The 24958-nt window shown below is 34.7% G+C and overlaps 1 protein-coding gene across 1 annotated transcript in view; it reads left to right on the forward strand.

Moving 5' to 3' along the window:
- Nucleotides 1-19497: 19497 nt before the first annotated feature.
- p24-1 (transmembrane emp24 domain-containing protein) overlaps nucleotides 19498-24958 on the forward strand; it is a 32877-nt gene continuing 27416 nt past the window's right edge. The window contains exon 1 of the mRNA XM_081749406.1: nucleotides 19498-19802. Coding sequence (XP_081605532.1) covers nucleotides 19647-19802 — 156 coding nt within the window. The 5' untranslated portion in view covers nucleotides 19498-19646. The remainder of the gene's footprint in view (nucleotides 19803-24958) is intronic.

Raw genomic sequence — 24958 nt, forward strand, 5'->3', positions numbered from 1 at the left:
AATGAAATTTGACAAATACAGTATTATTTCTGAACAAAGAGCATAAGAAAATGGAAAGTCAATGACATTGTTAGAAATGGTAAGAAGGATTATTGTTGCACGTGGAATGCGAAAAACTAACAAATTTATTTCGGGGGGGGGGGGCTTGAGCCCGATATCCTCCTAAATACGCCACTGAAGAAAATTCTGCTCCCCTGATCCTTCACAGCATTGTTTTTCAACTTCATAAATATTTTGAACATCACATCGTTATATATATATATATATATATATATATATATATATATATATATATATATATATATATATATATATATATATATATATATAATGGGAAAGGTCTTACCCGTCCCCCCCCCCCCAATGTTGAAGACAGATTTGCGCCAATGATATGAGAATGATGGTACCAGTATCAGTGCTTAGTATGAATTATTGATATTTGTAAAGAAAATTATGTATTTTCTGTTACCGACACATAAACCACAATCTGATAGTTTAGCATATGTCCCACAAAAATGCCAACTCAGAAACAGAAAAAAAAAATCCCGTGAACTGATTTGCCTTGATTGTTCTTTATGTTCGAGAATATCATCCCAAATGTAATCAGTGGAATATTTACGGGGTTTGGGACTTTCATGCTGAAGCTCACCCAAATTGCAAGATTTTTTTTAAAAAAATCTAATGTTAGCTATTCCTATGCGTATAAGCTTCAATCCCCCCTTCCCCTCTTCTAGCGATTCTAAAAAATAATTTTAAAAAAGCCTTTCCGAGTGAAGCGCCTCTCCAACTAATTTTATGGATCCGCCATTGTTCGTCATTTATTTTACAACAAAAAATCCATTCCGGCATCTACCTAAATAGGAAATTTACCTAAAATTAGAAGGTGTGAGGTACCAGCAGTAGTAATTTCCTATCTAGGGGTTACTTTGGACCGGTGCAAAGTAGCCCCTATTAGAAGCTGAAGCCGCCTTCTCCCATTTTTTTCTTTTTTATTACTTTAAAACGTTTCGCACTTCAATTTCAACTGTTTTTCAAAGTCCCATTATACACAGTAGTATTTTACGAAACTGACTTAACTGATGGAAATTCTTGTAGGTGATAACTTTCAAATTTTGGCGGCCTTAACAGTGACTGCTTTCCATACCTCTACAACAATGAACTCTCCAGGTAATTAAAACTGATGTTAACCGCCAACATTATAGCCAAAATACAGTTGGATGTTCTGTCTTACGGTTGCAGTTGAAACTTTCTTTTTACAGTTCATGGTTTTACCGACAGAGGACTGTGCAACCCTTTTCATGTTTTGTGCAAAGTACGTTAAGTCATAACAGGCACGTAACCAGGATTTCGTCACATGAAATACTGTGTTCGTCTCATCAAAGGCTCGATCATTCTAAACTATTTTACTGACAACATATAGTGATTCGTTTAGCCAGGATTTCGTAATAGGGGGGCAGGGGGAGCTTGACATGAAATACGGAAGGCCCAGGAGCTCGATCAATCTAAACTATTTTACTGGCAACAAATATTAATTTGTTTGGACAATAAAATGAGGATATTTTATTAAGTATTTTAATAACAAACTATGAAGAAATCTCGAGTAAAACAATATAAAAAAGTATTGAAAAAGATTTTACAGATATCTACATTTCTTGCTCTGTTCATTCAAATATAACAATTTTCCTTTCATTAAGACCTCAACTATTATAAAAAGTACATATCCACTATTATAAAAAGTACATACCCAATATTATTGTTTTGTAAAATATTTTACAATATCTACGTTCTTTTCTATTTAGAATTAAATGTTAACAGAACTTTCTTTCCTCATAACTTTTTTTGATTTCATTATTCCGTCAACTACTATCTGTTCCAAATGACAGGTTAAAAGGAACAGTAGAAAACTGTTTCTGAAATAACATGTTTGATACTGCAGAGAAGTGATGACGGAAAATTATAATTAAAAATGTCCACACTATTACAGAACGGCACTATGTTTTCGAAACCTTTAAATTTTCCTGACTAGTAGCAGAAATTCTGGGAATTCCGTAAATGACGTCAAACCGCTCTCCCTGCATATCTTTGCCCATTGTATTTTTTTTAGAAACTGGGGGATGCCGTACATATTTATTGGAGATGGGGGACGGTGCCCCCCGCGTTCCTTCGCACTTTTACCCCTGATCTGTTCACAAGCTTCTACCATGTTATATTCTCCTGCTGCCACTTGTCCTGCTCTTGGTATTCTCCAACTCTCCAGCATTTTCTAGACGTTATCCACCCATAACTCTTTCAAGCTAAGGTAAAGATGGAAATCACAACAACGATTTGCATTGATCGAAGTGCATTTTGACATGAAATCCATCAAAAGAACACTTTTATGAGTTCAAAAGATGGTTGCCATGACTTTTCGTGTTGAATTTTCTCGGTTTTTTCTTTGGGGGGGGGGGAGGATAAGGGATGATGCCACTCAAATTATTGATGCTTGCTCCAAGGTAGGGTTGCTCTCTGGCGTGATGTGAGACATCCAAGTCTCTCCACCAGCCTAATGATGGACAGTGGGAATGTTCCCGGCGGAAAGGAAAATAAAAAAATGGGAATACTCCCGGTTTTTTCCCCTGGCATATAAATTCCCGGGAAGGAATTTATTTCCATTTCTCTACTTTATTTTCCAAATTATAAGAACCATGTGACTAATTATTTTATTTTCATTTATTATTATTTACTTCTAGGTTTTAAATAATTTGAAGGTTAAAAAAATTAAATTCATTGATATTATTTTATATAACTAATAATATGATATTTTAAGTTCCATTTCCATTTCCAGTAAAAAGTAGCAAAGTACTAATTTACAAATGATAAAAAGAAACAGTTTGTAAAGTAATGTAGACATTATGTAGAAATAGACATAAAGTACTATGAATAGGCTACACCCCGAACCACCGTTAGTAATATAAGTCGGTCTGTCTCCTGCCTCTGACTCGAATTTCTGAAAAGGTGCTCGGACATGTGAATTAAGGCATGACATTTCGAGAAATAGGTAGGAGAAAAAGTCGTGTGTGACAATGTTACGTGCACAATTATAAAATTAAGTCAGTATCTTGCAAATATTGTGAACATAAATGTGTACGCGCAAATGTGTTTTCTGAGGCATGGTGAGAATTGTGTCTTCTGACAGTTACCAAACATAATTTGTTTATAACATTAAAAATAAAAAAAAAATAATATGTTTATAATATCAGTAGTATAGTCAAGTTTAGAAAATCCACTTACATATAAATTTAAACTATTTAACGGTGTTAAAGTATGTGTACTTATTATACCATTTTTTCCACATATATACGCGCATAGAACATATTGTAAGTAAATATACATTTATGCGTACTTCCTAAATGTAATAAAATATTAATCGAATAACATAACACCGTTCAGAATATACATTTTAAAGAATCCTCTGGATATGACAGTAATAATATACGGTGATAAGAAACGAATTTACCTTCGAAATCATAATATAGAAATAGAATTCAATTTTCTTTTTGTCTTACATAACTTCCCGGAATATTCCCATTTTTGGGAATCTTCCCGGGAATTTTCCCAGGGAATATTCCCGGAAATATCTTTCCGGGAATTTACCCATCACTACACCAGTCACAGTCCGATCAAGAAAGGCGTCTCCATCTGTGTATATCGTATCAAGAATGTGATGACAGTAACACCTAGTTTAACCCTTACGTGGGCGAATTTTTCTACAAGGAATGGGACGATACCTCCTCTATGCTCCCCAACATACACTCAAATCAAACAAAATCATTTGTCGAGTGCAATTCCCATTTCTATAGTGAAAAGACCTCTGACTAATGGAAATATCGCTTCCCAGTGCAGCAAGTAAAATCATACCGAGGCTCCCTTGGCGGGAAGTATGCTTCCCATTGTCCACAAAAGGGTTAATGAACTGGCGGCAGAAGAGTATCTAAAGTGGTACTTTATTTATTTTTTTTTTTTCAATTGCACCTGCCGTTTGGGCTCCACACTGGTAAGGTGCCCTATGTTAAATTAAAATACAACGTTGCCAGTTCAGCAGAGTGTTCCCTTAAGCCCTCACCACGTCAACAATAGAACGTTGTTGGGACACGTGTTCAAAGTGTTCTATATTTCTTCTCACAATAATGTACACGTTCCCCCTGTCAGTTTTTGTGTCCTTGCGTTTCGTTCGAAGAGCCTGCTGAACCGGAAAGTTGCTTTCTCATTTAACATACGGCGCTTTCTCATTTATTAATGGTCTTCACTACAGCGAAATTAAACTACCGCTAATTTTAGAGATTTTCTGTGATATCTTCAAAACAAACAAAAATAATCGAAAAGCAGAAACGTAGGGAACTAGACAATACGATTTTGCATGTGATACCTTTACCACAATTCACCTATCTGCTTTTTGTATGCCGCTATTTAGAGAACCCACAAAAAAATGCAAAGTCTATATCTACAGTTGCAAAACGAAAGCAGATAGATGAGATGAGATAACCGTGTCATATACAAAATCGTATTGTCCATTTAACTACGTTTCTGCTTTTTCGAATATTTTTATTTATTTTGAAGATATTACAGAAAAACTCTAAAATTAGCGGTAGTTTAATTTCGCTGCAGGGCCATTCCACTCGAAAGTGAGCCTGAACCCAAATTTTCGAAAACTGTCAAAACCAATGCATTTTTACATATATATGAAGTAAATAGAACGAAATTTACTTTTCCACAAAGAAAAACTTATTTATACTTGGAATTCAAGTAAAATTTTAAATCTAAGTTGTGAATTTGTAACTTGTCAGCTGCGAGGAAATTTTTTATTCTTGTTATCTGCAACATTTTACGGTAATTTGTGCATGTTTGGCTGAAGTAACTTCGAGCTATTCAAGATGCTTCTCTTTGCTACAAGCTGCAGTTGAAAAAGTGTTTACAGGATAATAATTGTTTATAATATCATTAAAGATGTAAACGTCAACTTGAGTGTCCTGCCCGTGACAGAAAACTACCAAAAATTATTGTACTGAACTAGTAAATTTGAGAATGTTGTTCGTACTTAGTAGAAGTAACAATTTGCATGCGTAATTCACATTTACCAAATTTTGGACTAATGCTAATAATATATTTCGATTTATTTCAATTTGAAAACTTGTCCTGCCCGTCACAGTGGGCATGTCGTTGGTGAGAAAGTTTGTGTACATTGGTTGTTCATGATAGAAAATCATTCCATGTGTACTAAAATAACGTTTTCTAATAATGAACATTATTTACTTAAATAGAGGATTATCTATTACTGTCAGTATGATGTTTTAACGTAAAATAAGTGTCATATAAATATTATCATTAGCGTCAACTTTTTGTTCATTTCAAGGGAGAAGTGGATGGGATTCGAGTACGTACAAGAAGGCCAGTATGGAACTTTGTGAAACAAAAGAAAGTAATTGTAGAATGTGCTGCTAATTTTGTAGCAGCTTTAAGCTCTTCGTTTCAAAATATACTGTTTTACTACTATCATCAGCAGAAATTAAAAAAAAAAAAAAGACGCTTTGAATAAAAGGCGGGAAAATGCTCTTTTCAATTGAATGTCTCCAATCAAAACACTCTTTTTTTCCTGCAATTTGACAACGAAAATTGAGTAGTTCGTCGAACTTTTAAGTCAGAGCTTCATCCGTGTAAAATTTTTAAATTCCTAACAGACTTTTAATCAGATTCTGAAAATGATGATTCCGAAAGCCATGAAGCTATCCTGAGCGACGACTAAGGTTTGCATGTTAACAACGCTTGTGTTAGGCCAGCTGTTGAAGATATAACACAAGGAACATTTTTTTTAATGAAATTTTTCTCTAGTGGACAAAAAAAGAAAGCATAGACATGCAACTATCGCACATAGTCCAGTGGAAGAGAACGAAGAAGTCAAGAAAATTCGTATGAAGACCGTAAGCGCGGTAAAATTTTCAAGACTGTTGAAGATGTGTCTTACATGCATTTCAATCAAATAATACCTGTAATACCACCAGTGCCGTGGCGTGGGGGAAAAGGGGCGAGCAGGGCAACGGCCCCGAGCGCAAAATTCAGGAGGAAAAAATAAAAGTTATATGAAAATGGAAGGAAAAAAGTATTAAATAGTGCTCAAAATCAACGAAAAGCAGGGTTTATTTTTGAAAATTTTCTTACGCATGGCGCCAACCATGTGACGCTTTGCGGCTGGTCTGTCGACCTCACTCATATTTACGGGGGCGCCGTCGTATAGTCTCGCCCCGGGCGCTGATTTTCCACGGCACGGGCACTGGATACCAGCACCTATTCTACTGTTAGACAGTATTTTGTACGAAGTTCCCTACAAGGTGGGTGTAAATGGGCAAATAAAACAATTTCCTAAAGTGTAGGTGGTTAGAAATAAGTGTACTATATATTTTTATTTTATATGATAAAAGTGAGCCCCAAGTAAAGTAAATAGAATTATTTGTGTACAATGATATAACAGAACAGCAGAAATTGACTCATTTTCGATTTTATTTCAGTTTTCAAATCATTCTTATTGAGATTTTGTGTGTTGATTCACACGGTGTCCTGCCCGTGGCAACCATGTGTCCCGCTCGTGACACAGTAAAGTTGAATTTTTTTATTAATATAAATATTCGGCAAATTTCTCTTAAGTGAAGTTTGGTAAAAAAAATTTAATAATTTATACATTTCCGTTTAAATAAAAACATTTTGAGCTAAGAATTCACAGAGTTTTGTAACATTCACTTGTGTGTCGAAAGTCACTTCTCTTTTTTGTCCCCGCCCGTGACAGACGTTTAGGAATTAATATTTTCTACTCTAAACAGAAAAAAATACTGAAAATATCAGCTTCATATACTCCTAAGTCTGTACTGCTCATGTATCATAAAATTAGCAGAATTTATGTTGTATTTTTAGAAATATACAACTTTAAAGCATCAAAAATGTAGTGTAAATGTCCTGCCCGTGACGATGGAATGGCCCTGCAGTGAAGACCCTTACCAGAGTGGGACCCTATGTTAAATGAAAACGATTGTAAAAATTTAGGGGTTCTAGATTGAAAATCACTATTTCCAACAAATTTCCTCTAATTTCATTCTCATAACGGAATACGCCTGTGGCCTCGGGTTTTTAATACACCCAGTAGGCCTATAATATTTAATATGTCTAATGAAATGAACATTACTAAACCAATAATCATCCATTTTGAAATATAAATAATTATTTAATCTCTTTTTAAGTAATAATGATGGTTTCTTGCAATAATTGACGTGGTTAATTCCTACACAAAATGCACACTTTCACTTTTGATTGACACGGATAATGATTTTTGTTCTTTCTATTTAATTTGCAACGCAAACAATCTGTCTGCAACACAATAACGCTAATAAATCAAGCAGCGTAACTTCACGAAGTTTGTAGTTAGGGATTAATGTTCTCTTTTACCTTCAAGTTTAAATATCAATCTGATGGGTACAATTGAAAATCAAAACAGAAATAAGTGAGGAAGAAAAAGTTAGCAAACACATCGTCTTGTAGCTCGTTTCGCAATTCGTAGTTAATAGTTAATATTTATATTCGCTTGGAAGCGTGAAATTAATTACAATTCATTTCTGATTGTATATTTTCTTTGGCATCTCATCTTTACGCTAAACTTCAATTTCAATGACAATTTCTAATTATTATGCTTGCCTAGTTATAGAAGTAATTTATAACTTTCCATTCAACGTTTTTTTGTTTTCTTCAAAAAGATTCGAAATCCAATTACTAGAATAATTCATTAAATTCTTTCAACAGGAGAAAGTAAACGGCTTTAAAACTCAAGACAAGGAGTCAAGTTAAATGTTTAAGGTTTGGCCAATTTCCACAATCAACATAACTTGCAAGTGGAGTCAAAAATCACGAACACGACTGCTGCCAAATATATATATATAACTAAGTCCTTATTTTAAAGTAAAAAGCTGTCGTGAAAGTGACTCATTACTCATAGCTTGAAAGAGCTGGGTTTACAAGTTGAATGAAGTCAAGGTTAGGATAATTTTATGTTTTTGAAGGAAGATAGTAGGTTCTTGTTCTGACTATGTTTACAAGACAATATGTTTGGTTTATAAGCATTCGATATTTTTAATTTTAGAGACTTTACTGACCTCTGAAGTATTTCTGAGGCTATATTCATTTATGTTACCTCCGATACCTGAAGCCAGATGACTCTGCTGCTCATCGAACAAGACGTGACTGAATAATTAATGTAACACGGATGGTAAACCCACACACTAACACCTGATATAGCATTCCAAAACTGACCCATAGAAAATTCACCTCATCGATGTGGAACTCTGGCCAAGTTCGGAATCTCGACGCATATTTTTGTATCAGTGGCGCCCACAAGGAGAGTTCGGCTTCCCTCCCTGTTGAGCAAGATATTATGCAAAAAGAAATATTACTCTATTAAATTATGTATACAAACATCTGATGTGATATGAACTTAGAAGCTTTAACCCCTCTCCCCTTGAAGAAATTCTACGTACGTTACTGTGTTCTATAGTAACAACAATCTCATATATTGTCACCGGTAGTTATTCTCCACCTTCCTAGCTAATTTTTTTCATAGGCTGGAGTGGCTTCATGAAAAGGACAGCAGAGAAGCTACAGGGGCCGCTATACCAATTGGTCGGAAAGAAATGATGTCACGTCATTGTAAGATGTAGGTTGCTCTAGATATCTCAAATTATGTCTTTAACCTCATATGATCTTAACTGTAACTTAAGACATAATTTTGAAATAAAGATATTTCAAACAGTACCGTAAGACTTTACTGATCTAAGACTTCTGCAATCAACAAATGAAAAACTTACATTTCCTCTACACCAAAATGTGTACCCAAAATGTTGAGTAAGATTATATACAATAGAACCTCAATTCAGAGCGCTGTCTCAAATTTTCGGGGTATTACACGGAGACATTTAAGTTAATTGGAATGCAATGGCTTAAAATAGCCACTAATTCTTTTTACCCAACGGCCCATATGATTCGGATCCACGTTAAGCTGTAGGTCTGCGTTTCATATAGCCTGAGTGTTGAACGGCATGGCCGGCCTTAAGCCGATTGGACCGATTGCTCTCAATCGGTCCCCGCGCCTAAGGGGGTCCCGTACTAGTGCTATCTTCTCTATTCTAAAGTCTAATCTACTCTCCAGTGCCCTTTTAATAGCATATTAGGCCCCAGAGCAAACAACTGCGTTGTGGTCCCTATAACTAAATTTTGGTCCTAATGCATGTAATTAATACATGCCATTCTGCTCGCGGGGCCCCCGGCCAAGTTACTATGGTGCCGTTAAGATGGCTCTGGTACTCTCGGTTGTCAAGCACACACAACAACACATTTGTGTGAACTTTGTGGTGGACAAACACCGTGCTCGTGGGTTTTCTCGGGGTTCTTCCGTTTCCTCCCACTATATTTATTCCACCATTTCACTCATTTCTCATTATCACCCTCTCCTTTAGCCTAACCGGCATAACTGTGGGACGTTAAACTTAAAGATTTCATTTTTTTTTTTTTTTTACAACACATTGCAAAACAGGTACACCCATGTACTCCGCAAGGGAGAGTATGGTCTCTCCCTAACAAGTAAATGAATAGTTTGCATTAAGTTTCCGGGCATAAGCAAATATTTTCTGAATTTAATGCTACAGTAAGTTTATTTATTTATTTATTTATTTATTTACGTTTACAATTTATGTTGTAAAAATAGATATTATGTCCAGGGAGTATTCTGCACACCACCAACAACCCTAACACTACCCAAATTTCCTTGCGCATACCCTTGGGCGTAAAAATATTGTTTTCTTTGAGTTTGTGTAAAAATGTATATCATTATTCTTGGTGCATACCCTCTTTTATTTTGAACACCCCACTAAGTAAAAGTTGATGGCGTTCTTACTGATTATGTCATGTGATACTACCGTGAATACCGAGATGGTATCAAGTAAATCAGGCTCAGTGCGACTTTTTTTGCATATTCTTTCTCTTATTATAGCCATATTAAAAATATAAAACCAGAGGACAAACTTTGCCCTCTCCTGCAAAAAAATACCGTGGATGTATTTTTTAAAATCAAGTCAGGAAAACCGAATGTATACTAGTGCGTACTGAATAAGTGGCTGCTTATGAAGGTTTGCCTTCTAACTCGAATAATCCAATGGAAAATATATCATCCATCTTCCGTCAGTTCCTTAAAAGTTTGTGACCGTCTTATCACCATTTCATTTTGTCTTCAGTCGATAATGATTTCAAACTGATTATACCCTTCATAAGTAGCTACCTACGATATTTTCACTAGTGTACATTAGGCTTTCCTGACTTGAATTCTCTTCAGAAGATACGGCTGTTAAGAAATTTTTGAACCAGTGAATTCATAGCAATGTGCACTTCATTATGCCTTACAAATATAAATTTATAGAAACATATACTTCACCATTGTATTTCTTGTAAAATTCTAGCCCAATTTGATATATTACATGACCCCTTTCCTATTTAAAATAGTCGAGCAAGCAGGGCCGGATTTCCCAATAGGCCCGGTAGGCCCGGGCCTATGGGCGCAAGCTCCTAGGGGGCGCACGGCCGAGAGAAAAAATTTAAAATATCTAGAAATAAAAATAAATAGCCATAACTTAACATTTTTTGAATTGATTTTAAAATATCAGGCTAATAAAGCATTCTGATTTTGAAGTTCATTGGAACAAATAATTGTTGGTAAAGTTAAACTATTTGCATCGTGGAGTGGTGTTTAAGCAATTAACATATAGGTCTGATTTAATTTTTTAATAAAGTTTTTTTTAGGAAAGTAACTTTAACCAGACTAGGGGCGGAAAAAATTGTTGGGCCTAGGGGCGCCAAAATGCTAAATCCGGCCCTGCGAGCAAGATACAAGATGCCCGACTTCAAAATAGCGGCCATGATAAGCATACCCTCAAGTAGATGTCTACATCGTCCCAGTGTCCGTTAATGTGTTTTTGTTTTTCATCCCTTTATTACAAATAAAATGAACTTTTCAAATTTGAAACACATTGTTATGGCGTATTCTGGTCAATCAGGTTTTTAGCCACTGCGTCCGTCTTTATGAACGGAAGCACTTCAAATGCTTACTCTCGTTTCTTGATATTCCACACTCTTCTCTCAAGTTTGGTCAAGAAACTAGTTTTCGACATCGATAGGTTTACTTGTAAGAGATGAAAACTATGAAATATTGATATAGAACCTTCTTAAAAATAGAGTTATTTCTCTGAAGAAACAGCTGCTATGAGCAATGAACAAGGTGAGCGTTTTCACCAGAACATCTTGCAGATGGAAAAAACGTTATAAAAGGAAATGGGACCCGTCCATGATGAAGGCCCATTGACCATTCAACAATTTTCTCTCTGGACAAAGTAGCCTAAGGCTAGACGTTCTGTCTCTGCTTTGCGGGGACGAACCAACACTTCTTGTCTTGTCTTTTCTGAACTAAACTAAATTAATTGTTTAAATAAATCATTCCACAGTCACTAAAACAAGTAATATTATTACTATGTCCTTTTCAGATATGATATACTAATATTGCTAGTTGTAGATATGCGTATATATAATTTCATATTAAAATGTTCCTTATGTCTAGTACTACTTAAGTACACATTTTGATTGCCATCCATTCTGACTGCAAAATCTCTATTAAACTTTTGAAATGAAATGAAAAAAATAATATATTTTTATTTGGCGTCCTAGGCAGGGACGTACGCAGGGGGTGGGTCCTAAGGGTCCGGACCTACCCCCCTGAAATTTCGACTTTTGTGTAAATTTAGCCTAATTTTAGGGGCAATTTTAGGAGTTTTAATATAAAGTACCCTCATATTGAGTTTGGAACCCCCCGAAATAAATTCCTGCGTACGCTACTGGTCTCAGGATTTGTTCTTAGGAAATGGATGATTAATAAAAGGGAGTGATTAGGAAATTAAATATTGTGTACTCTCCCATCGGGAATCGAGCTCGACACTATGTACACAATAGGCGCGCGCGCTAACCACTAAACCAGAAGGGAGAGCGTAATATATACTGTATATAATCTACAGTTCTTGCTGCAAGTTAGTTGTAAACATGGGCCCCGCAAAATGTTCCCAATTGGGTCCCGCATCACCTAAAGCCGACCCTGTTCAATGGGACGCTAAATTTTAAATCAACCAATCAACAACCTTGATCGGATGTTTGTTCTCGAGTTACAATCTTTTATTTTTATCATTCCGATCAATTTTCGGTAGGCTGTAATAACTTCAAAATGGCTCATGTGTGTACTCACATTGAAGTAAGACATTTTTTTTTTCATGTTTCCGTGTGAATAATCATTTATCGAAGTTTGCCAGTATTGCTTCTGAGCACCTTGTACGATGCATAACCTATATAACAAACTAAATACGATGAAAAAGTAAATATATTTATGATAATTTGTTCATGTCTGTCTTTCTATTCGTGAATCTGAATTTGAATTTTAGATAGGGTAATTACATTTCTACACTTACACTGAAGTTTTATTATTATTATTATTATTATTATTATTATTATTATTATTATTATTATTATTATTATTATTATTATTATTATTATTATTATTATTATTATTATTAATTATTATTATTATTATTGCTATTATCATTATTTGTGAATTTGTAAATTGTTTATCAAAGTTCAGAATATTTTGTAAATAACTAATGCATTATGGTTTTATCATACATGCCTTATGTATATATGATTTTAAAAAATAAAGCTACTGACAGGCAGATAAATTAGGCCTAAATTTTAAGTTAAATATTTCACTTCACGCTGATAAACCATGAAAAGAATGGAAGATTTAAATACTTCTTGCAAGAACTTGAACTGATTGAGTTATTTTCAGATATATATTTAAACAAGTAGAGAAAAAACATATCCAAAATGAAGATACTGGGGGGAATAGAAACCCCTCCAGAATATTCTCGAAAGTTACGTTTTTAAAGTATCTATCGAGAGTTTTTCTTAAGTCAATAATCCATACCAAATCGTTTTCTCAGTAAGGACTTGATTTAGAACCCCTTCCAGAAGTCCGTAAGTCCAGGTTAAGACAACAAGTAGGTCTTGTCCAATAAGAAGTATTAGGATAAACTAACACTATGCACTAACTTCTCTTCAGACCAATTGTAGTCTTCTTTCTGTAATGCTGTGAAACCAATATTCCCTAAATCTACATCTAAATCAAATAGTTTCCACTCTGTTTCATCACTTAGATGCAAGTCACAAAAGGCTTTTGATGACCGTGAAGTTCCAGTCATGTTCCAATCACTCCAATAATCCCGGAAATCAAGAGTGGTGATCCATTCTAAAAGTTTGTCAACTTCTTCATCAGATATACACTCTACTCCATTTTGCTCTACATCTTTGGTCAGGTCAGCCATTGCTTCATGCAACACATCTTCAGTCCTTGGCGTAGCAAGCACTTGACGACGTCCCAAATCATACATCTTTTTCAACCACTCGATTCTTTTTTGTTTTCTCCATGATTTTCGTAAATTTTCACGTCCTTCAGCTTGCCAGTGGAAAGTTTGTTTCTTGTGTAGCCGTTTGGGAGCTTCGTAAATGCAGGTTTCTGGTTTTATAGGTGTAGTTGAAGTAATCATAGGAAGAGAGTCACAGGGTCTCCAGTTATTATTTTCAATCCTAGAATACCATAACTTATCTTTGATTGCAGATTGCTTATGAAACGGCTGTACTTTGGATCTTTTTTCAATTTTTTGCTCTAATGCATAATATTTAGGGCTAGTCGCACAGACATCAACTACAGGCCTATGTGTAAAAATTTTGTACAAAATAATTGGAGGAAAACCTTCGCCACCAAGTCTAAAGCGAACATATGCACCACTTGCAGCATCTAAGAGTTCGGATTCAACAGGATTGATAGGTTTTAGAACAACAGCAGGATCAAAATTAACATATTGTACCAACAAATGTCTCAGATAGTAGAATACTTTCCTAAAAACGTATCTTCTCCAGAAATCTTGTATTATTTCTGATGCCAACACTTGTAATTCCGTTTTAGTGTATTTGTACGATTTTGCACGTGGGGAAAGATTTGAAATATTATTGGCAATATATTTTGTAATGCTTCTCAAAGGGCGTTTCCGAGGTACAGATTGAGATGCATAAAAGATAGATGTTCTAAATATTTCAAATGGGTTTTTCGTATTATCATTTTGCATTGGAGGATAAATAACTTTCAAAGTATTGTAAGATTCACTTTCTTTCGTATTTGGCACTTCTTTAGTCCGTAGATTTGGGCATACTGGCTGCAAGTACGGACTATGATCCTCTGACAGAAGAGAAAATACATCTTCAGCGTCTGAATTATTTTCCTCATCTGAAATTGAATGTAGCAACTCAGGTGAAGGGTAAGGCTTCGGTTTTACGTTTATGGAGTTGTCATAATTTGTTAAACAATATGTTGTCACTATATCAGATTCATCATCATCCATTTATAACCATGTATCTAAAAACAAGGCACAAAGGTAAATTTTCATTCATAGAATCATCTGCAATGTTCTCGTAAAGTAATGTATAGTATTCAAGACAGGCTTATCATAGAGGAATAGTCTGTGTGTTTTTTTCCAGTTTTGCTGTAGATCACCTCTTTAGGCACACGATTGAACCAATAGGTTGAGGTTTCAAATATCCGTAACATCGAAAGAAATAATAGCATTATCAATAATACTAAACCAGAACATATATACTACAAGCAATTACTATATTTTTACTTTCAAGATCCATTTAACTTAATTGCATACACTGTTCTTGCTTTCTTTATTTTCTTTTAAAATATAAGCAAAATGGTATTAAATTGCCGTGCCACTTACTGCCAACATTTCTTTTAAAAGTAGCCCTTCACTATCCTATGCTAGCATTCGTAAATTGCCTACTGATTTTAGAATCAACAAGAGTTCTGAACTTACATTACAAAATAACCATTCTTCTTTATAATTTATGTTGTATCCAGTGGCGGCCGGTGTATTGTGGTTTCGGGTGTTGCAGTACGAACGATCGGAGACAGAAGATATAAAGTGGACTCATTGACTAATCAGCATAACTTTAGATGCAAATGCTATGTGACATGTTAAATAAAATTCTGTTTTTAAAAAATAAAAAATGCAGAACATTTAATCCGATTAATCACCTTAATTAATTAATAAGTTCATTCTTCTCTCTTTGATTGGAACAAATCTGCCTAATACATGCTGGTTGAACTCTAGTATTCTTATTGTCAGGTCTTTCTCGATGGAAAGCATAACCAATGGTGATAACCTTTCTTGGAAAATTCAATTTCTTGAAAGTGTCAATTCTTTTTGATTAAAAAAAAAAAAAACTTTTCTTCTTTTACTGACGCCATAGGTACAGTTAATATTAATTTCAGAAGCTTTGTAGAATCACTAAATATTTTTTCTAGATTATTGTGAGCAATTCATTCTAGCAAACTCAGTCCCTGACAGTGATCCGAACTCCTCTTCAGTGTAGACTGAAGAGTTCGTAGCAGAGATTAATGTTACAAAAAAATGTACATTGAACACGCTTTATTCACAATTTATTTAGGAAAATTGAAAATAAATTGTGAAAATGTATCTAGTGCATAGAACATTACTGCCATAAGATGTCCTGTAAATTTGAACCTTTTTTTTTTTTTTCGAACACTCTCCTGAATTGCAATTAGCTTGTTTTGTCTAAGCCTTAATTCTGTTTTTCCTCGGTTGAAAGCTGGGCAATTTTTTTCGTAAGTTATTTACAGAAGTCATGGTATGCAATTCATTCAGAATTTGTAGGCTATGTACAGAATTAAAGCACACACAATAAAATTAAATCTAATAACTAATAACCAAAACAGCTGATACCAAAGAGATGCTGGTATATGAATTGCGAAATATTACATATTCATACACAGGGCTGTCAACTGGCCGGCTTTTCATTGGCCTGGCTGGAAAAATTGCTGTTATTTTGATTAAAGCCGGTGACGGGTATAAACTTCTCACCAGCCCCTATATAACCGTTTAAAAAAAAATGTATCTAGTTCGAAGTATAGATATTGAAAAGTAGCTGTCATTCTGTAAACTTAAAACTGTTACCTTTCACCATGTATCAACGATCAATATATTTTGTTCACCTGTTTAGAAAATTTTAGAGAAATGACAGGGACTGTATCAGGGAAATTTTGAAATTTACTTTCAAGGAATTTTATACATTTATTAAGAGTGGAAAAGGACTTCTTAAAGCAATTTCCTATAGTTGAAGTAGAGACTATATGATTAAAGAGTGAATTTCATTTTCCAAATCCAAAATTGTCACGTAAAGATTATTATACTTTTGTTCATCTGTTTCGATAATTTTAAAGAAATGGTAGTTACTGGTAAATACAATAAATTGATCAATTTCGGTTTCTCATTTATAGCACAATGTATCTATTAAGCTTATTAGTGAATGTTCTAAGGACATACAGAATATGTGTGTTACTGCACTTTTGTTCACGATAGTACATTTCCTTTCCATGGATAGGTCTGAACAGAGATATTTCACGCTGAGACCTATATGATAGAGAATTTTGAGGAAGTGCCGGTTTTTTATTTTACAGAGTTGGCAGCCCTATTCCTATATCAACACACACACACACACACACACACACACACACACACACACACACACACACACACACACACACACACACACACACACACACACACACACACATGTGGGTGAAAGAAAAAAAAACTACATTCCAAATCATCCGTCTTGGTTGTTACGCAATTCACGATGAACACAATATACTTCCACATGAGGCGAAACAATGTTTATCAACGTTCTGGAAAGCAACCTTGAAACCCGCCAGATATAGGAACAACATGTTAGCTGGGAGGGGTCCAAAGTATTTGAGGAAGGTCCAATACGTCTGCGTAATAACGAACCTGTCTTATATTGTACCCGAAAAGATAAGTAATTCTTAATTACTGTCACCTATATTTTTAGAAAAAAATGATAGAACGATTATTTCTACAAGAAAAGAAAGAGTACATGATGAGGCGTAAAATAAAATATTTAGCGTACATCAGTCATTTCTCTGTTAAACAAGTATAGTTCGTTAGGAAAGTTTACAAATGTTAGTCAAGTTTCGAAATTGTTGGGAGGTCCAGACCCGGTGGACTCCCCTCGTGGCTACGCCTCTGAGCATTGCTAACTAGTCCCAAATTCAATGTGGCGTTCCCCACCATACAGTTTTATCAAGAGTATAAAATATACTTATTTTATAAAGAAATATGTATATATTAAAATACTATCCACAGAGGGGAGGGGGGATTCTGCATATTGACTTATCAATATTTGGTTCACAAATTACTGTATAAGGAACCTTCATTATCTATATAAGCTAAGAATTAACTTGTAAATGCGGATCTACTTTCATTTGATTTCTGCTCTACAACATATTTTCTTTCTTATTTTGTAATTCTGCTATCACTTTTTTTGATTGTCATTATATTGATTTGCTTCAGTATAAGTACCGTAATTTAAAAATATGAATGCATAAAAACAAATTCCATTTGTTAATTGCTAGTGAAATAAAATTCAGAAGGCTTATTTAGCGCGAAAAACCTTCTCATTCATGGAAACCGTGCTGTGTTGCAGAAGCACTGCAACGACCACACCCTTTAACTTCTGAGATAGGGGAAAGGAGACTTAACATTCGCTCCAATTCCCGCGCTGAAGGAATCTGGTCGTTGTATGCTCGCTGCAACACAATATAAATTAGAGACTCTGTGACGGATTATTTTTCGCTTTTTAAAACGGATTAACTAAACGGACAGTTACAGAAGTAAAAAAATATGTTATTTCAAGTACATATGGGAGTATTAGAAAGTATTTTTTCTGTTCTTTACTACTATTGCTAATAATATTTTTCTCTTGAAATACTTTGGTCGTTACGCAACGCTGCAACACTAACATTAGCCGCCACTGGTTGTATCAATTTTATGTGCGAAAGTTTGAACCAAAAGAAGATATCTGGTAACCCTATTCTTATAAAACTTGTGAACATATACTTTAAAAATTATTTACGTCGTTTATAGTTGAAACTAGAGACAAGTGTATAATTATAACTTTCCTAAAAGTTGCCTTTTTTTTTTTTTTTTGAAACACCACATATAGTTTCACATATACATATGGTCCACTTTCTTGAGAACAAATTCGTTCAGGAATAAGTAAAATCACGGACGTTTCTGTCGGGGAGACACGGTGATGCATCTCTTTGAAAGATATCTGCGGTAAAAGAAATGAATGAAGGACAGGGCCGTGCCGTGGAAATCAGTGCCCGGGGCGAGAGTATATGACGGCACCCCCATACATATATTCCAAGCAATTTTTCCTATCTTTTTTCCTTTTTTCTCCCGAATTTTTCGCCCCCCTTACTCCTCATTTCTTCGGAGCAGAAATGTGGACAAATAATATTGTACTTGAATCCTCGGAAATTTGTATGTTGATGACGAGAATGGAAAAATTCGTTGATTGGAACGATAAAGCAATGAAAGATGTTAGGAATAATTAAGAAGATGTTAGGACATTATTGGGAGAAAATATTCTGAGTGTTGTGGTAGAATGCATGATGGAAGGAAAACGAGGAAGGGAAAGAAATATAAAATGAATGGATAGTTAATGTTATAACTCCTACATATAGACGAAGTTCCCTAAGGACCATAGTGTACGTAAACAAGTTATAATGTAGCAAGTGAGCTATGATTGATGGGAGAAATTATAATTCATTGTACGAATAGAGGTAAAAGCTTATCTCACTAGCTCTTGATTCAAGTACTGGTAGTTTTCCGTTTACTTAACTATTTTCACGTAAACTTAGTTGAGGTCTATAGATATTCTTTGTTCTAGTGTTTCCCTCAATTCTTGAGTGCCAAAGACACCCATGAGAGGGATAATTTCACCAAACTTAGCAAAAAAGATTATGCTCTTTTCTACTCTGCGCAGCACCACTACATTACTTCCCTAAAACCTGTACTATTCGCCTACAGAGAGCTAAAGTAAAAACTAGATTTATTTTACAACTACACTGAAAAAATGACAGCTACAATAGAAGAATCGTGCAATATGTACTTAATTTACACCTTTGAATAATTTTGTGTTTTTAGTTTAAGAACATTTTGGTTATAGACACCTTTGCTGTGTTTATATCTTTAAAAGTTTCTGCTTTAAGTGTCCAACTAGTTTTAACACTGATTAAGCAAAAAAAAAATCGTGGCAGCGTTTATTTATTTTCTCTTTTAAAAAATTCAAGAATTTATGGAATGCAGAATGAAAGTATTCTGTTTTCACTTATTGAATTTTATTCATTTTTGTTTCGTTGGATGACCAGGCTGTTTCATATTGCTATCACTACATAGATGTCTCCACTTGCGTCATTGTTTCCGGCCACGTTGGGAAAGAAGACGTAACAAGATAGCGGTGGATATTTACCTTTGTGATGTCACTTATGACAGCTTTCACTGAAAATTCAGTATTTTTAAGATTCATAACATTCTTATTTTAAAACCAGTATGGAATACTGGCCAGTATGGACTGTAGTTTCAGTGATATTTTTCATAATTAATTTGGGGGATGGTGTTGAATTAACATTTGAACTACCCGACAACGCCAAAGAATGTTTTTATCAAGAAATAGATAAAGGAGTGCAATCAACATTAGAATTTCAGGTAATTTGAATATACATGTGCATTTAGGAATACCTATTGATACGTAACACAAGTTTGGGAAATACATAAAATGTTGGGAGTGATTTCTCTCGGACGTTGCAATCGAAATTTCAGTGCAAGCCGATGTGAAGTGCTTGTGATCCTGTGAATATTAAGTGTATAGTGTTTTCTGGAAGTAAAATAATACATCGGAGTGGTGTTTTTAATATGAATTGACATGGCATATCAAAGAAACTTTTCTAGTAACATCGCAGATGTGTTGGAATGTGAATATACATTAAGCTTCTAAGATTACGCAATCTCCAGAATTAGAAGGACGGTTTATGTTCATGCGAAGCGTACAGTATTTTTTTAATGTTGAAGTTAGATGCTATTACTTCGGATGCAAATTAATATCACAAAATAGGATTCATTTTAAGAAAACTTTATATTCTTCGCTGTTTTGTAATGTAGGCCTATTCGGAAGTTAAGCTTGATAGAGTGCAGAAAATAATTTCCAGTTGGTATTTAGAGTGAATAGGCCATGAGTATATAGGCTACATCTAAAGTGAATAAAAAAACATACGATGCTGATTAGAACACAGGGAGATATTAGTCTTTAAATTAAAACGACAAAGAAATTGCTTTGACATTTCTTGCTTTTAATGATTCCCTAAGACTTCTGGATTGTTTTACTTTGGCGCATGCCAGATAATTTCGTACAGATTAGTAATATGCTTGGAAACTGATGTGTCGTGGAAATGATTACGTGCTACCTTATATGCGGTTATTTCATTACAAAATTCACTCGTAGTGCTTCGTAGGGTGGGCCTGTGAGTTACTTTCATGAGTTAAGTTCCGCAGACGGCTCCCTAAAATTAAAAAAAAAGGGGGGGGGGATTGAATGAATTATATGAAATTCAAGCATCGAACAAACGAAGGAGGTAATAAAAAGTCATAATCGAACATAATGCATCAGTGTTTCAAACTCATTGTTTTAGTAACTAACCTTGGAGGGTTGCAGTAGGGGAGAGAAAAATTCTGAATGATTCTAGGGATGCTATTTAGTATCTCCTCAAATCATCGACGGCTCTTAGTGACTTATAGAGAGCCATTGTAAATGGCCTCGTTCGTGCGTATGCCCACCGTCGCTGACGCGCCTGCTCCCTACGGACGCACCCTCGTTCTCGCTCGCTCCCTCCCCTGCTACGCTTCTTCCCTGCCTCGGTTAGGTAGCATTCGTGGTTGTTAGTAGCCGCCTGGCACGATTTGGTTCGTGTTTTATGCTCTGTAGTTTTTATGCCATACTGTATTTGTACTCATGACTACATCTATGTTACAAATAACGAACTGTAATCACTATCAAGTGATTTGGGGGAGAAATCAAATAATACCCAATTTATAAGAGCAGAAAACTACCTTGATCCTGAACCTAAACAATGAGATTGTGTAAGTTATCAAGATATATCAGGGTCTTACCTCTCTTATGTATAATAAAATATAATAGGAATTGCAACCTGTGTTCCGTAGATGTAGCACTCCATTTGGAAGACATGATGAATTGCAGTGCTATGTGAAGGTAGTTGACAACGTGACCATGAAGATGCCACACATAAGGCACTTATTTTAATCAGAGTTGTGAAAAACCCAGAAAAAAAATGGGTTTTATTGGGTAATGTTTGGTTTTATTAAATTTTGTACGTATATTTAAAGCAACATTCCTACTTAAAATACCATTTAAGCATATATATTCTACTTTATATATGAAACTATGAAATTCCTTTATGGGACCGCGCTAGTTCATGTCTGGTGCGGGTTCCTAGTTCGATTCCAGCTTCCGCCATGTGCGTTTTGTGGTGGACAAACATTGTGTACATGGGTTTTCTCGGGGTCCTCCCGTTTGCTACCACTTTCTTCTTGCCACCATTATTATCCATACCATCACAATCTCCCTTAGACCTGATACATAATCATGAGACATTGTACTAAACTTAGAAATAACAAAAAGAAAGAATATATATATATATATATATATATATATATATATATATATATGCACAAGGGATCTGTAAAGTCCGATACACGTTTCGTAGGTCACACTTTGCACCATTGACCCACGCTTATATTTAAATTTCTAGAAAAAAGGAAGTACACAATTTTCTAGAGTAACAAAGAGGTGGACAATTTTATGTAATATAGAGTAGAAATAAAATCCCCCTCTTGCATCTATGATTCAAACCCATGAGCCAGCTGTCCTGGGTTTCACTCCACACACTATGCAAATATTGGGATAGTACTTCAAATTCAGGAGCCAGAAATAAAACAGTGACTTTGTTGAATAGGTTTTGTTTTTCTAAAAGGATTTTTTTTTTTTTTGAAGAACTGAAATGTTGAAAATGGATTTTTTTTTTATTCATTTCCAGTTGCCAATTTGGTTTCTTACATTAAATTTTACGATTAAAAGGGTTTTGTGACATACAATAATTGTATTGTGCTTCACATACTCCATCAGATGCGCAAGAAGAATTAAGGAGTTCCACGATCTGATTGCCATTAATGGTGAGAAGAGATGTATATCTTTAGTAATTTTCGTTTTGAAGTGAAACGTTCGATCGTTTTGTAATTAACTAACACATCAAGTAAGAAATTTTATCTGTTTATATTAATACACAAGTATGGAACAAAATCAACGGCCGCATTACTTTTTGATTCCGTACTAGCTGCAGTGCCCGTTCTTTGCACGGGTTCAATTCAGGGTTTGCCCAAGTGGGCCCAGCCCGAAAAAACCCAGTGGGTTTTTTCGGGTTGGACCCACCTGAAAAAACCCGCCTTAAAACCCACCTGGGTTTTTGAGCTTTTTGTTAGTATATTATTGGTATAACTAAGGTGATCACATTGAAAGTTATTTTTATCAGATTTTGAACTTTCTTTAGGTGAATTAGATGCTTTCACTTTAAGGTAGACAACAACATTCAACATAAGACCTTTATAAAGTTCTGAATAAACTGAATGAATGAATAAAAAAAACTTCCCTTAGCTTGAGATAATTATAGAACAAATTAATGTGTGGATTATGCTTATAGCCTATTTGAAGTAAAATAAGCAATTTTATATTTTAGAAAAATACTTTCCGTGAATAGTGTGCTTGCTGACTCGGTGCCGCCGAGAGACGTTTATTAACGGTAACGGGTAACGGGTTTAAGGTCATAGGTACCGGTACTAACAGTAAATATGTAAATACATTAGTAAAACTATTGGTATTATTTCTTACCTTTGGTGGTAACAAAAGTATTCAGTAAAATTTGGTTTTCCAACAACAACAGTCATTTGTTGCTACCCTTCAAATAAGCATTCTGTAGAGTCAATACCAGCAATAGCGTAAAAATTCTTTTCAAAATTAAGAAGCTTAATGCTCGGAGCTCCCAAGACTACGTCGCTTACTATTTCAAGTGCTGAATTCAAACTTCAGTATTAATGGAAGTTTCGATGTACAGTAAAGCAAGCTGCATTTTCAGGGAAAACCTTTCGTGAAAGAAGTGTTCGGGAAATTCCCGCAATTGAATGCGCAAAGTATCGGAAATTAATACTTCAACAATAAAACTATTTATTTTACTCTGGAAGATATTTAATTTCATTTATTACATTTTGAAACATTTACTTTATAACATGTGAATTATAGGCTTATCTTTCATAATTGTTTTAAATTAATTTTCGGAAAAGAATAGGGTTGGTTTTTCACCGGTCTGGCCGGAAATATTGCTGTTATTTTGATTAAAGCCGGTGACCGGTGCAAACTTCTTACTAGCCCATTTCTGACCGGTTTTTCAAACTTGTATCCAGTTCAAAGTACAGATTTAAAAAATAACTTTCATTCTGTAAATACAAAACTCACCTTTCACCATCTATCAGCGATTAATATATTTTGTTCATCTGCTTACATAATTTTGAAGAGATGACAGGGACTATATCACGGAAAATTTGAAATTTATTTGTAAGGAACTTTATAAATTTATTGAGAGTAAAAAAAAGGACTTCTTAAAGCAATTTCCTGTAGTTGAAGTGTAAGTTTAAAGAATTAATTTCACTTTACAAATCCAAAATTGTCACGTAAAGATTAATTTATTTATTAATTTGTTTCGATAATTTTAAAGAAGTGGTGATAAATACAAAAAAAAAAAAAAAAAAAAAAAAAAGATCAATGCCGATTTCAGTTTCTCATTTATAGTAAGGATGGCCAATTCTGGAATTCGGAAAAAATTCTGAATTCCGGAATTTTCCGAAATCCGGAAAGTGAAATTTCCGGAATCCCGAAAATTTTGGCCATTCCTACTTTATAGCATTAGGCTTATTAGTGAATGTATTAAGGATATGCAGAATACAGGTACTAATGCACTTTTGTTCACGATAGTATTTTCCTTCTCATGGGGGGAGGGGGGTCCGAACAGAGATACATCACACTTAGACCTATATCATGGGGAATTTTGAGGGGGTGCCGGTTTTTCTACTTTCCATAGTTGCCAACACTAGAAAAGAACCGTCTTGCAACAAGTGCTCGGGAAATTCCCGTAATTGAGCGCACAAAGCATCGAAAGTGAACTTCAGCAATAAAACCCTTTATTTTACGTTGAAAAATATTTATTTCATATAAAACATTTTGATGAATTGTATCTTTGTTTCAAATTAATATAGCTATTTAGTATTCATATTTGGCGAACGTCACTGGGCTCCTGGGATGATCTACATTTGTTCTTTTGTCTGCCTGTACTACACAGTGTTCAACTTCCGGTCTTTTAAATTTTCAGAATACAAACTAGACACACTCTAAATTTTCTGCATAGATTTTGGAGGTATACCAACGTAAAATTACAAAATGGCTCTTAAAAAAAAAAAGCGAATATCCACGCTACAAAGGGCAGTTTTCAGTGTTTCAGGTTGAAATTTTCAGAGTAGAAGCACGAAAGACTAAATTAGCTGTATATATTTTGGCGGCATAAAATTTCAAAATGGCGGCCATTATTCAAAATAGCGTGTATCCATGCTACAGGGTGCAATTTTCGGACTTTTTAAGTTCAAATTTTGAGGGTAGAAGCACAAGACATTCTAAATTTGTTGTATAGATTTTTCAGCTATCCAATAAAAAAAATTCAAAATGGCGGCCATTTTTTCAAAACAGCAGT

Source organism: Thermobia domestica, chromosome 2 (genome assembly GCF_964235325.1).
Source record: "Thermobia domestica chromosome 2, izTheDome1.hap1.1, whole genome shotgun sequence".
NCBI lineage: Eukaryota > Metazoa > Arthropoda > Insecta > Zygentoma > Lepismatidae > Thermobia > Thermobia domestica.